The sequence below is a fragment of the Ascaphus truei genome, chromosome 13 (genome assembly GCF_040206685.1).
Source record: "Ascaphus truei isolate aAscTru1 chromosome 13, aAscTru1.hap1, whole genome shotgun sequence".
Classification (NCBI taxonomy): Eukaryota; Metazoa; Chordata; class Amphibia; order Anura; family Ascaphidae; genus Ascaphus; species Ascaphus truei.
In genome coordinates, this window is record NC_134495.1 from 6,791,050 (window position 1) to 6,806,760 (window position 15,711).

The 15,711-nt window shown below is 50.2% G+C and overlaps 1 protein-coding gene across 7 annotated transcripts in view; it reads left to right on the forward strand.

The window, feature by feature from the left end:
• Positions 1-15,711, forward strand: part of P2RX7 (purinergic receptor P2X 7) — a 77,311-nt gene that overhangs the window by 59,706 nt on the left and 1,894 nt on the right. For all 7 annotated transcript variants that reach the window (XM_075568216.1, XM_075568217.1, XM_075568218.1 and 4 more), the window contains 3 exons: positions 9,953-10,018; positions 10,108-10,230; positions 10,809-10,913. In XM_075568216.1, coding sequence (XP_075424331.1) covers positions 9,953-10,018; positions 10,108-10,230; positions 10,809-10,913 — 294 coding nt within the window. The remainder of the gene's footprint in view (positions 1-9,952; positions 10,019-10,107; positions 10,231-10,808; positions 10,914-15,711) is intronic.

A 15,711-nucleotide genomic window follows, 5' to 3' on the forward strand; every position in this document is an offset into this window, starting at 1 on the left:
ATATAAATATATATATATTTTTTATGCATTATTATATTTTAGAATATATTTAATGTGATAATTTTTTGGTCACTATATTATTATAATACTCACTACTTAGGGTGTTGAACTTATTTATTTATTTTAATGCCCTCCCACTCAATGTTCATGTGAATCCTTTTTGTACTATCTTAGGGTCCTTATCAATATTCTTACAACATCTGTCAATGTGTGTATGCTTAATCATTTAGTGTTTCAACTATAATATTATTAATACATTTATTCTCCTGTATATATATATATATATGGGGATATATGAGTTAATAACAGCTATACTTTTGATTATACATATTTCATACACATTGACACTTTGTCCGCTGGGAACTACAAGGTTTTTTAAATTTTTTGCCCTGACTTTATATATGTATGTTGTTATACAGATATAGACATCTTAACAAGAGATCATGTATATGGGTTATGTTTTATATCATTGCTATGAACTATTATATTATCTCTTGCTTTTTATGTCCTCCTTACAACATTATATTTTCAGGGCTGCTGCAGTTTAAGCAACAAGATTTACGTTTTTTTAACCATACATTCTGTTTGTATTGTCATGTTTGAATAAAGTTTATTGAATGAAAAAATCACATACCACCTGATCTGCCCAGCCCATAGGGATGTACGTGACGTCAGCGCGGCGACGTCCGCGGACGCGCGCTGATGACGTCATTCATATGATGCGACGGACAGCTCCTGTGAGTAATAAATAGCAGCCTTTTTCATTACCTTGTACACCTTGATAAAGTGCTGTTGCATGAAACGCGTAGGTGCGTTCATGTCGTCCGTTTTTTCTGTATGTTTAGCTTGCAATAAACTCCTCATTTCGTCAGTTTGGAGTGCCTGCCTATTTTTCCTTCTCTGGAAACCAGAAGCAGGATTTCTTCGGCTGTGCTCCATCTATGCCCACCAATACGTAACGCATGTGTTTTACTAACATTGTACATGCAGTTTCTAAGCAGCAATTATTATGTTTTTAAATAGGATCAAAGTAATCCAGGAAAAGGTGCACTCACGGTACCAGGTTACAAAACAGTACCAGTACCACTGGAAGCAGAACCACCGGTGTCATAGGAATAGGAATAGAGGCCTCCCACTGGTCTTCCAGAGGTGATACATTTATTGCACAGGGAGGGCCTCTATTTTTATTCCTTTAAATAGGATCAGGCGTGATTTTCTTTTATTAATAGTGCTGAATTCCTGCCTGTAATAAGACATTGGACGCCCTCATAAAGCATAATTGTTGGCCACTATTACAGTAAAGGGGTGAACATCAGCCCCAGAATCCTTTGTGTGATTTCATTCTATTCCCCCAGCTTCCTGCCGATACCCCCTGCTTCCTGCCGATACCCCCTGCTTCCTGCCGATACCCCCAGCTTCCTGCCGATACCCCCAGCTTCCTGCCGATACCCCCAGCTTCCTGCCGATACCCCCAGCTTCCTGCCGATACCCCCAGCTTCCTGCCGATACCCCCAGCTTCCTGCCGATACCCCCAGCTTCCTGCCGATACCCCCAGCTTCCTGCCGATACCCCCAGCTTCCTGCCGATACCCCCAGCTTCCTGCCGATACCCCCTGCTTCCTGCCTACTCTGGTACTAGGCTTTTTACTTTATGAAACCAATAGACCAAAAAGCAATAAGGAACTAGCCAAAGCCGCCCGCTTCTGTGCAGCTAACCGAGCACTGAGAAGGTTGGAGCTAGCGAGGCAGTGCCAGTTTATACAAACACACACACACACACACACAGAGGCCCCGTTCTCTTCCCCCCACTGATTGCCGGGGTAGAGCGTGAGGCCTCTGTAAAGGTCTCTTACGTTCTCCTTGGCGCGCGCCCTCCTCCTTCTGTAGCATCGCTGCGGCGTCACATGGCGACACGTTCCCATGACAATGTGACATCACATGGCATCGTGACACCGCGACGCTGCAGAAGGAGGAGGGCGGCAAAAAGGTCGGTGCCCGTGGGCGGCAACATTTTAACTCCAGCACTGTGGAGATGAGTTATTTAATGCAAGTATGAATAATAACTATTATTTTATAACTCGCCGTCATTTTCCTCCATTTCTGTGTCTATTATAAAATCAGATTCTGAACCGCCGTAGCCTAAGAAATAAACCATAAGCCTCAAAGGAGCAATCCAGGCGGGCGATTCGTTGTGCAGAACCCCCCTGAGCAGAACCCCGTTAATTTCAGCTTCGGGGACCCCCCGCTTCCAGAGAGAGACCTCCAAAGGGGCCGGCGGTATCTCAGGAAAGTTTAAAGCTCCCGCGTAACGTGGGCCAGCAGGAAGCCGCCCCGGGTGACATCACAGCTTCCTATTGGCCCACGTGATTCTAGCTAGCGAGCCACAGCAGCTACGCAGACCCCCTGCGGAGGTAAGGTATCTCCGGAAGCAGGGGGTCCCCGGAGCTGAAACTAATGGGGTTTCAGCTACGCAGACCCCCTACGGAGGGAAGGTATCTCCGGAAGCAGGGGGTCCCCGGAGCTGAAACTAATGGGGTTTCAGCTACGCAGACCCCCTACGGAGGGAAGGTATCTCCGGAAGCAGGGGGTCCCCGGGGCTGAAATTAATGGGGTTCAGCTACGCAGACCCCCTACGGAGGTATCTCCGGAAGCAGGGGTCCCCGGAGCTGAAATTAATGGGGTTCAGCTATGCAGACCCCCTACGGAGGTAAGGTATATCCGGAAGCAGGGGGTCCCCGGGGCTGAAATTAATGGGGTTCAGCTACGCAGACCCCCTACGGAGGTAAGGTATCTCCGGAAGCAGGGGGTCCCCGGAGCTGAAATTAATGGGGTTCAGCTACGCAGACCCCCTACGGAGGTATCTCCGGAAGACGGGGGGTCCCCGGAGCTGAAATTAATGGGGTTCAGCTACGCAGACCCCCTACGGAGGTATCTCCGGAAGCAGGGGTTCCCCGGAGCTGAAATTAATGGGGTTCAGCTACGCAGACCCCCTACGGAGGTTAGGTATCTCCGGAAGCAGGGGGTCCCCGGAGCTGAAATTAATGGGGTTCAGCTACGCAGACCCCCTGCGGAGGTAAGGTATCTCCGGAAGCAGGGGGTCCCCGGGGCTGAAATTAATGGGGTTCAGCTACGCAGACCCCCTGCGGAGGTAAGGTATCTCCGGAAGCAGGGGGTCCCCGGAGCTGAATCTAATGGGGTTCAGCTACGCAGACCCCCTACGGAGGTAAGGTATATCCGGAAGCAGGGGGTCCCCGGGGCTGAAATTAATGGGGGTTCAGCTACGCAGACCCCTACGGAGGTAAGGTATCTCCGGAAGCAGGGGGTCCCCGGGGCTGAAATTAATGGGGTTCAGCTATGCAGACCCCCTACGGAGGTAAGGTATCTCCGGAAGCAGGGGGTCCCCGGGGCTGAAATTATTAGGGTTCAGCTATGCAGACCCCCTACGGAGGTAAGGTATCTCCGGAAGCAGGGGGTCCCCGGGGCTGAAATTATTGGGGGTTCAGCTACGCAGACCCCCTACGGAGGTAAGGTATCTCCGGAAGCAGGGGGTCCCCGGGGCTGAAACTAATGGGGGTTCAGCTACGCAGACCCCCTACGGAGGTAAGGTATCTCCGGAAGCAGGGGATCCCCGGAACTGAAATGAATGGGGTTCAGCTACGCAGACCCCCCTGCTTCAAACACGTTAAACAAATAATCTCAGACATCGCCCCTTTACAAAGATTCCAGCCCATTGTATGTAGAGTTTCCGCGCTCAGTTTGATCCGCCTTCTCACCTGCCATTTATCGCCAAATGTATTATTTTCTTCACACATATAATTATTTTCAGAAGCAGCGGTTAAAAACATATATATTTTTCTTTCTTTACACAGTTTGAGTATTTCTGAATGTTTGTTCACGAAATAGAGGCATATCAATAAAGAAATATATCAATATACCAGTGACTGGGAGCAGACACAATGCAGGAAAAAGCCTCAGTACTTGTATTATTAATCATCATTTCCCCATGAACATACTCATGAGAAATGTATTTAAATGTTAATATTTACTGCAATCTACCCTGATCTGTTCTTTTTTGCAACTTTATTTGATTTGGGGGATAAGCTCCTGGTCGCCGAGGAATAAAATAATCTAAAAAACGTAAAATTGCCAGTGTCACCCAATAAAAGCTGCAACATCTTGTCTCGCGGGTGTCACGGCTAGGCTTGCCAGGCAGCTTCTCCAAAATTACTGGATACAATGGTGAAAAGTGTGACACGCTCGAGATACACACATTCACGCTCGACACACATAACCTCTATTTCCACTCCTTGCTGTTTCCTCCTCTCCTTGGCCTCACCCTCAGACCCTTGACACCTCCTCCCGATTGGCTGCATTACTAGCAGCAGCCAATCAGGATAGAGGAAGCTGCCCAGCTCCCCCAGCCACAGCCCTGCTCTCTCCCTGCTCGGGGAAATCCCGCAGCTCCCCCAAGCCGGTCAGGTCACTATGCCCAGAGAGGTAATACCGGTATACACGTACACGCCCAGAGAGGTAATACCGGTATACACATACAGGCCCATAGAGGTAATACCGGTATACACATACACGCCCAGAGAGGTAATACCGGTAGACGCATACACACCCAGAGAGGTAATACCGGTATACACATACAGGCCCAGAGAGGTAATACCGGTATACACATACACGCCCAGAGAGGTAATACCGGTATACACATACACGCCCAGAGAGGTAATACCTGTATACATGTACACGCCCAGAGAGGTAATAACGGTATACACATACACGCCCAGAGAGGTAATAACGGTATACACATACACGCCCAGAGAGGTAATACCGGTATACACATACACGCCCAGAGAGGTAATACCGGTATACACATACACGCCCAGAGACGTAATACCGGTATACCCATACACACCCAGAGAGGTAATATCGGTATACACATACACGCCCAGAGACGTAATACCGGTATACCCATACACACCCAGAGACGTAATACCGGTATACACATACACGCCCAGAGAGGTAATACCGGTATACACATACACGCCCAGAGAGGTAATACCGGTATACACATACACGCCCAGAGAGGTAATATCGGTATACACATACACGCCCAGAGAGGTAATACCGGTATACACATACACGCCCAGAGAGGTAATACCGGTATACACGCCCAGAGAGGTAATACCGGTATACACATACACGCCCAGAGAGGTAATACCGGTATACACGTACACGCCCAGAGAGGTAATACCGGTATACACATACACGCCCAGAGAGGTAATACCGGTATACACATACACGCCCAGAGAGGTAATACCGGTATACACGTACACGCCCAGAGAGGTAATACCGGTATACACGTACACGCCCAGAGAGGTAATACCGGTATACACGTACACGCCCAGAGAGGTAATACCTGTATACATGTACACGCCCAGAGAGGTAATAACGGTATACACATACACGCCCAGAGAGGTAATAACGGTATACACATACACGCCCAGAGAGGTAATACCGGTATACACATACACGCCCAGAGAGGTAATACCGGTATACACATACACGCCCAGAGACGTAATACCGGTATACCCATACACACCCAGAGAGGTAATATCGGTATACACATACACGCCCAGAGACGTAATACCGGTATACCCATACACACCCAGAGACGTAATACCGGTATACACATACACGCCCAGAGAGGTAATACCGGTATACACATACACGCCCAGAGAGGTAATACCGGTATACACATACACGCCCAGAGAGGTAATATCGGTATACACATACACGCCCAGAGAGGTAATACCGGTATACACATACACGCCCAGAGAGGTAATACCGGTATACACGCCCAGAGAGGTAATACCGGTATACACATACACGCCCAGAGAGGTAATACCGGTATACACGTACACGCCCAGAGAGGTAATACCGGTATACACATACACGCCCAGAGAGGTAATACCGGTATACACATACACGCCCAGAGAGGTAATACCGGTATACACGTACACGCCCAGAGAGGTAATACCGGTATACACGTACACGCCCAGAGAGGTAATACCGGTATACACGTACACGCCCAGAGAGGTAATACCGGTATACACATTCACGCACAGAGAGGTAATACCGGTATACACGCCCAGAGAGGTAATACCGGTATACACATACACGCACAGAGAGGTAATACCGGTATACACGCCCAGAGAGGTAATACCGGTATACACGCCCAGAGAGGTAATACCGGTATACACATACACGCCCAGAGAGGTAATACCGGTATACACGTACACGACCAGAGAGGTAATACTGGTATACACATACAGGCCCAGAGAGGTAATACCGGTATACACATACACGCCCAGAAAGGTAATACTGGTATACACATACACGCCCAGAGAGGTAATACCGGTATACACATACACGCCCAGAGAGGTAATACCGGTATACACATACAGGCCCAGAGAGGTAATACCGGTATACACATACACGCCCAGAAAGGTAATACCGGTATACACATACACGCCCAGAGAGGTAATACCGGTATACACATACACGCCAAGAGAGGTAATACCGGTATACACATACACGCCCAGAGAGGTAATACCGGTATACACATACACGCCCAGAGCGGTAATACCGGTATACACATACACGCCCAGATAGGTAATACCGGTATACACATACACGCCCAGAGAGGTAATACCAATACACACACGCCCAGAGAGGTAATACCGGTATACACATACACACCCAGAGAGGTAATACCGGTATACACATATACGCCCAGAGCGGTAATACCGGTATACACATACACACCCAGAGAGGTAATACCGGTATACACATATACGCCCAGAGCGGTAATACCGGTATACACATACACGCCCAGAGAGGTAATACCGGTATACACATACACGCCAAGAGAGGTAATACCGGTATACACATACACGCCAAGAGAGGTAATACCGGTATACACATACACGCCCAGAGAGGTAATACCGGTATACACATACACGCCCAGAGAGGTAATACCGGTATACACATACACGCCCAGAGAGGTAATACCGGTATACACATACACGCCCAGAGAGATAATACCGGTATACACATACACGCCCAGAGAGGTAATACCAGTATACACGTACACGCCCAGAGCGGTAATACCGGTATACACATACACGCCCAGAGAGGTAATACCGGTATACACATACACACCCAGAGAGGTAATACCGGTATACACATACACGCCCAGAGCGGTAATACCGGTATACACATACACGCCCAGAGAGGTAATACCGGTATACACATACACGCCAAGAGAGGTAATACCGGTATACACATACACGCCCAGAGAGGTAATACCGGTATACACATACACGCCCAGAGAGGTAATACCGGTATACACATATACGCCCAGAGAGGTAATACCGGTGTACACATACACGTCCAGAGAGGTAATACCGGTATACACGTACACGCCCAGAGAGGTAATACCGGTATACACATACACGCCCAGAGAGGTAATACCGGTATACACATACACGTCCAGAGAGGTAATACCGGTATACACGTACACGCCCAGAGAGGTAATACCGGTATACACATACACGCCCAGAGAGGTAATACCGGTATATACATACACACCCAGAGAGGTAATACCGGTATACACGTACACGCCCAGAGAGGTAATACCGGTATACACATACACGCCCAGAGAGGTAATACCGGTATACACGTACACGCCCAGAGAGGTAATACCGGTATACACATACACGCCCAGAGAGGTAATACCGGTATACACATACACGTGCAGAGAGGTAATACCGGTATACACATACACGCCCAGAGAGGTAATACCGGTATACACGTACACGCCCAGAGAGGTAATACCGGTATACACATACACACGCCCAGAGAGGTAATACCGGTATACACGTACACGCCCAGAGAGGTAATACCGGTATACACATACACGCCCAGAGAGGTAATACCGGTATACACATACACGCCCAGAGAGGTAATACCGGTATACACGTACACGCCCAGAGAGGTAATACCGGTATACACATACACGCCCAGAGAGGTAATACCGGTATACACATACACACCCAGGGAGGTAATACCGGTATACACATACACGCCCAGAGAGGTAATACCGGTATACACATACACGCCCAGAGAGGTAATACCGGTATACACGTACACGCCCAGAGAGGTAATACCGGTATACACATACACGCCCAGAGAGGTAATACCGGTATACACGTACACGCCCAGAGAGGTAATACCGGTATACACGTACACGCCCAGAGAGGTAATACCGGTATACACGTACACGCCCAGAGAGGTAATACCGGTATACACATACACGCCCAGAGAGGTAATACCGGTATACACATACACGCCCAGAGAGGTAATACCGGTATACACATACACGCCCAGAGAGGTAATACCGGTATACACGTACACGCCCAGAGAGGTAATACCGGTATACACGTACACGCCCAGAGAGGTAATACCGGTATACACATACACGCCCAGAGAGGTAATACCGGTATACACGTACACGCCCAGAGAGGTAATACCGGTATACACATACACGCCCAGAGAGGTAATACTAGGATACACATACACGCCCAGAGAGGTAATACCGGTATACACATACACACCCAGGGAGGTAATACCGGTATACACATACACGCCCAGAGAGGTAATACCGGTATACACATACACGCCCAGAGAGGTAATACCGGTATACACGTACACGCCCAGAGAGGTAATACCGGTATACACATACACGCCCAGAGAGGTAATACCGGTATACACATACACGCCCAGAGAGGTAATACCGGTATACACGTACACGCCCAGAGAGGTAATACCGGTATACACATACACGCCCAGAGAGGTAATACTAGGATACACATACACGCCCAGAGAGGTAATACCGGTATACACATACACACCCAGGGAGGTAATACCGGTATACACATACACGCCCAGAGAGGTAATACCGGTATACACATACACGCCCAGAGAGGTAATACCGGTATACACGTACACGCCCAGAGAGGTAATACCGGTATATACGTACACGCCCAGAGAGGTAATACCGGTATACACATACACGCCCAGAGAGGTAATACCGGTATACACGTACACGCCCAGAGAGGTAATACCGGTATACACATACACGCCCAGAGAGGTAATACCGGTATACACGTACACGCCCAGAGAGGTAATACCGGTATACACGTACACGCCCAGAGAGGTAATACCGGTATACACGTACACGCCCAGAGAGGTAATACCGGTATACACGTACACGCCCAGAGAGGTAATACCGGTATACACGTACACGCCCAGAGAGGTAATACCGGTATACACATACACGCCCAGAGAGGTAATACCGGTATACACGTACACGCCCAGAGAGGTAATACCGGTATACACGTACACGCCCAGAGAGGTAATACCGGTATACACGTACACGCCCAGAGAGGTAATACCGGTATACACGTACACGCCCAGAGAGGTAATACCGGTATACACGTACACGCCCAGAGAGGTAATACCGGTATACACGTACACGCCCAGAGAGGTAATACCGGTATACACATACACGCCCAGTATTACCTCAAATGTTTTACTGGACAGTGTCTAAATACAGGACAGTCCGGTTCAATACTGGAGACCTGGCAGCCCTAGTCACGGCTTTCTTTTGGCCACCAGAGTGAGGCTGCGCCCAGGCGGCCATTTTGTTTAAGCAATCTTGTCATGGAGACTGAAATATACATCATTCCTTTCTCGCTTCACAGGAGCTGGGCGTTCTGCGCTTTAACCTCTAGGTGACCTCCCAGCTCAGATCAAATACAAGTTTAACAATAAACATTGCCGGGAGTCCTTTCTGCTTTAATAACCAATGTCATTGTTTCTTCCAGGGAGGCAAATTTAACTGGATTGAGTTGGTACTATTCGTCGGCTCCTACCTGTCTTATTTTGCATTGGTACGTGTGCGCTCCCGCCCTGATCCCCCTCATGCAAATCTTCTCCCGAAAAGCAGCCGAATTGAGGAATAGTTCTTTTTTTGCTGTAGGTTACCATGGTGATAGATTTTCTCATCACGCTATATTCTAAGCGCTGCTGTAACCCCAAGCGGAGCCTGAAATACTACGAGGATAAGAAGTATGAAAGCGCCCACGGACCTTGTATTGCACAGGTAAGTCCTTTCAATACGTGTTTGTATACACAACTACCAGATTGTTTAACAGTTTCTTTGTATACAAGTTGATGGTCCGATTTGAATCACTGTACTGTATAAAGAGGCCAAGTCCTTCCTGATAACACATACATATGTATTTACTGTGGGTCACGTTAAAGATGGCTTCCTATGTGTGGTACAGTATAATTCATCATTTTAACATCACCCTTATTCTTCCTGCTCATGAACCAATGTAAAGCTTCCAAACATTGGCGCAGTGTAATTGTTCCAATATGGTGGTGGCAGTGTACACCGCGCTGTGTATAGACATGTTCAGGCACATACTGTGCGTCTCTGCCACAGAGCTCACAATCTAATTTTGAGGAAATGGAGTGACATGGCCAGGAACGGACACTAGGGGTTTTGAACCAGGCTCGCCCACTTGAAAGATAGTGTCAATCTCCCTGAGCTGTTCCTTCCCCCTATCATCATTGCTTTGTGTATGTTTATACCAGTGAGGTTTCCCATCCCCCCTGTCTTATAACAGGGAATATCCCCTGCCTATCCTTTACTTCTGTCTTTCATATTCATGGCAGATGCTCCGATTTGTGTCATTTATGGATGAAGACCATATTGTCATGGTGGATACAAAATGTAAGGACAGGAAAAGTTTACAAAACACCAACGGCAAAAATATCCAGGTAAGTTAGATCATCCGCTGAAATACAGCTGGGTGCTCGATGAATCAGCTGACTGAGCGGATTACTGTATTACTATATGAAAAAGTTAACATCACAATCATATATATATGTAACGGTATTTGTGGCCCGGCCCGACCCACCCAATCTCACATTGGCCCCTGTGGTCTAACCGGCCCCCATTACAGTATGATAGTGTCTGATGGTGCACCTGTTGGCAACAGGACTCCTGAGTCTCCTGCATGATGGTGTGTGGGGAGGACCCGTCCAGACAGGCAGCTGAGGTAGTGTGCTGAGTCTCACCTAGTTCCAGTGCAGCGCCTCCACCTCACCAGGGTCCCTGCGTCCGCATGGGGATGATCCTGCCGAGGAACTCCTCTGTGGTGCAACCCCCTGTGTAATCATACTCTCACACACAGGGGTCTTTCTGATCAGCTCCATCTTTATTGTCACGGTGGGCATAGCTGCCCTCCACAATGGGGTGTCTTTAGCCAGTCATGGTGCCCGTGCTTCCCTTTGAAAGGTATGTCACCTGGATCAGGGATTCACGCTCTGTGCCAGGTCCCTGGACACAGACTCCTAAGTCAGCTACTATAACATAACTGTCTAACTACTTGAACTGGACTGCTAGAAACTCCTGACAGAACTCCTCCTCCTCTTCTCAGAACTGACACACTAACTTTTAGAAACAGTGCTGTGCCTTATGTAACTTCTGAGGCTGACACACCTCTGACATCACTAACCATGGAGTCAGAGCATGTGACTACTCCCATCCATACACAGGGCACATCACCAGGGTGTGAGGGAAAACCTCCATGATTACTGCCGGCATGCCCACAACTTACCAGGCCTTACTGCCAGCAGGAGAGATGACTGTAGGCATTTTACATGACCGCTACATATATATATATATATATATATATATATATATATATATATATATATATATATATATATATATATATTGTGACAAACGGCTTACTCCGGGGCTCCGTCGTTTGTCCGGGACTGTTTAGAACACGGTCTTTTAGGGTAGGTTAAATGATGAGGCGTCACGTACTGTTCCTTTAAACAGGCTATGCCTGGTTTATTCAGTCCCAGGCACTGAGACTGCCACAGTGCATACAACAGAAAACAGATCAAAACAAAAGCTGCTCACCTGAGCGATAACTTAGATATCCCTGACTCAGGGTTGGAAGTGGCTTTTCCACTTCCAACATCAAAACACGGTACTTTTGCAGTCTTACACAAATGAACAGAAAGATTGAACCTGTTTGGGGAAGAGGCTTCTCCCCTCTGTAGTTCAGCAGCCTTCCAGCCTCCTGGCTCTTGTGGGGAGACCAGAGCAAACAGGAAATCAGTCTTTCATCCCTGATTCCTAATTAGCATGACAGGTGACAGAAATCAGGCAGCAGACAAACTCTGGTCTGGATCTCTCATCCCTCAGTTCCAGCGCTTGCCAAACTGTGGGATGGAGTGTATGTATTATAAGGCTGCACTCCCAGGCCAAACAGGATAGAAACTGTCTAGTATCCTGGGAGCCCTATATACGGAATTTATTACCATCCCCTGGTTTCTGTCACAATATATATATATATATATATATACAGGCTAAGGATGTCTGCAACCTCTGGAATGCCTCCTCAGGGAGAGGAGCAAGGAGGGGAGGAGACAGAGAGACAGCAAGGAGGGGAGGAGACAGAGAGACAGCAAGGAGGGGAGGAGACAGAGAGACAGCACGGAGGGGAGGAGACAGAGAGACAGCAAGGAGGGGAGGAGAGACAGCAAGGAGAGGAGGAGACGAGAGGGACAGCAAGGAGAGGAGGAAACAGATGGATGACAAGGAGGAGGGAATGGAGAGCAGGGTGTACATAGGGAAGGAGGGAGTGCAATGATAGGGGAGGAGAGACTTCAAGATGGGTAGGAGGAGGAAATAGACATAGTAAGGCAGTGAGTGCAACGAGAAGGGAGGAGAGAGTGCCAAGAGGAGCAGGGCATGATGGAGGAGAGCGTAAGGTGGGGAAGAGGGGACAAGAGACAGTAAGGCATTACAGGGAGGGGTGAAAATAGAGAGTAATGATCTTTAAGATCTGCTCGATCGGCGCATGTCTCTCTTCTCCCCCCCCCCCCAGCATGTCTCCTCTCCCCCCCAGCATGTCTCTCTCCTCTCCCCCCCCAGCATGTCTCTCTCCTCTCCCCCCCAGCGTGTATCTCTCCTCGCCCCCCCAGCATGTCTCTCTCCTCACCCCCCCCAGCATGTCACTCTCCTCTCACCCCCAGGTTGTCTCCATCCTCCCCAGCATGTCTCCATCCTCTCGTCCCCCTAGCATGTCTTCATCCTCTCTCCCCCCCAGCATGTCTCTCTCCTCTACCCCCCCCAGCATGTCTCTCTCCTCTCCCCCCAGCATGTCTCCATCCTCTCTCCCCCCCAGCATGTCTCTCACCTCTACCCCCACCCCCCAGCATGTCTCCATCCTCTCCCCCAGCATGTGTCTCTCTCCTCTCCCCCCAGCATGTCTCCCATCCTCTCTCCCCCCCAGCATATCTCTCTCCTCTACCCCACCCCAGCATGTCTCTCTCCTCACCCCCAGCATGTCTCTCTCTCCTCTGCCCCCCAGCATGTCTCTCTCTCCTCCTCCCTCCCCCAGCATGTCTTTCTCCTCTCCTCCCAGCATGTCTTTCTCCTCTCCCCCCCAGCATGTCTTTCTCCTCTCCCCCAGCATGTCTTTCTCCTCTCCCCCCCAGCATGTCTTTCTCCTCTCCCCCCCAGCATGTCTTTCTCCTCTCCCCCCCAGCATGTCTTTCTCTCTCCTCTCCCCCCCCAGCATGTCTTTCTCCTCCCCCCCAGCATGTCTTTCTCTCTCCTCTCCCCCCCCCCAGCATGTCTTTCTCTCTCCTCCCCCCCAGCATGTCTTTCTCTCTCCTCTCCCCCAGCATGTTTCTCTCTCCTCTCCCCCCAGCATGTCTCTCTCCTCTCCCCCCAGCATGTCTCTCTCCTCTCCCCCCCAGCATGTATCTCTCCTCGCCCCCCCAGCATGTCTCTCTCCTCACCCCCCAGAATGTCTCTCTCCTCTCCCCCCCCCCAGCATGTCTCTCTCCTCACCCCCCCCCAGCATGTCACTCTCCTCTCACCCCCAGTATGTCTCCATCCTCCCCAGCATGTCTCCATCCTCTCGCCCCCCCCAGGATGTCTCCATCCTCTCTCCCCCCCAGCATGTCTCTCTCCTCTACCCCCCCCCCCCCCAGCATGTCTCTCTCCTCTCCCCCAGCATGTCTCCATCCTCTCTCCCCCCCAGCATGTCTTTCTCCTCTCCCCCCCAGCATGTCTCTCCTCTCTCCCCCCAGCATGTCTTTCTCTCTCCTCCCCCCAGCATGTCTTACTCCTCTCCCCCCAGCATGTCTTTCTCTCTCCTCCCCCCCAGCATGTCTTTCTCTCTCCTCTCCCCCAGCATGTTTCTCTCTCCTCTCCCCCCAGCATGTCTTTCTCCTCTCCCCCCCCAGCATGTCTCTCTCCTCTCCCCCCAGCATGTCTCTCTCCCCCCAGCATGTCTCTCTCCTCTCCCCCCAGCATGTCTCTCTCCTCTACCCCCCAGCATGTCTCTCTCCTCTCCCCCCAGCATGTCTCTCTCCTCTCCCCCAGCATGTCTCTCTCCCCCCAGCATGTATCTCTCCTCACCCCCAGCATGTCTCTCTCCTCACCCCCAGCATGTCTCTCTCCTCACCCCCAGCATGTCTCTCTCTCCTCTCCACCCCAGCATGTCTCTCTCCCCCCAGAATGTCTTTCTCTCTCCTCCCCCCAGCATGTCTTTCTCTCTCTTCTCCCCCCCAGCATGTCTTTCTCCTCCCCCCCAGCATGTCTTTCTCTCTCCTCTCCCCCCCAGCATGTTTCTCTCTCCTCTCCACCCAGCATGTCTTTCTCTCTCCTCTCCCCCAGCATGTTTCTCTCACCTCTCCACCCAGCATGTCTTTCTCCTCTCCCCCCGAGCATGTCTCCATCCTCTCTCCACCCCAGCATGTCTTTCTCTCTCCTCTCGCCCAGCATGTCTCCATCCTCTCTCCCCCCCAGCATGTCTCTCTCCTCTACCCCCCCCCCCAGCATGTCTCTCTCCTCTACCCCCAGCATGTCCCTCTCCCCCTGCATGTCTCTCTCCTCTCCCCCCCCAGCATGTCTCCATCCTCTCTCCCCCCCAGCATGTCTCTCTCCTCTACCCCCCCAGCATGTCTCTCCTCACCCCCAGCATGTCTCCTCTCCCCCCCAGCATGTCTCCATCCTCTCTCCCCCAGCACGTCTCTCTCCTCACCCCCAGCATGTCTCTCTCCTCCTTACTGCCCCCAGCATGTTTCTCTCCTCCCTTCCTGCCCCCCAGCATGTCTCTCTCCTCTCCCCCCTCCCCCAGCATTACTCTCTCCTCCATTTCTGCCCCCCAGCATGTCTCTCTCCTCTCCCCCAGCATGTCTCTCTCCTCTACCCCCCCCAGCATGTCTCTCTCCTCACCCCCAGAATGTCTCTCTCCTCCTTACTGCCCCCCAGCATGTTTCTCTCCTCCCTTCCTGCCCCCCAGCATGTCTCTCTCCTCTCCCCCCTCCCCCAGCATGTCTCTCTCCTCCCTTCCTGCCCCCCCAGCATGTCTCTCTCCTCTCCCCCCTCCCCCAGCATGTCTCTCTCCTCTCCCCCCATACTTGCTGAAAATATTTAATCAAAACAAAGTTGGAAAAAAATAAGTAGTAAGTATCTCCTAATAGTACAGAACTGATTTATTTAAGCACACGTGGGATATTGCTGGGACTGCTCCTTTAAGGG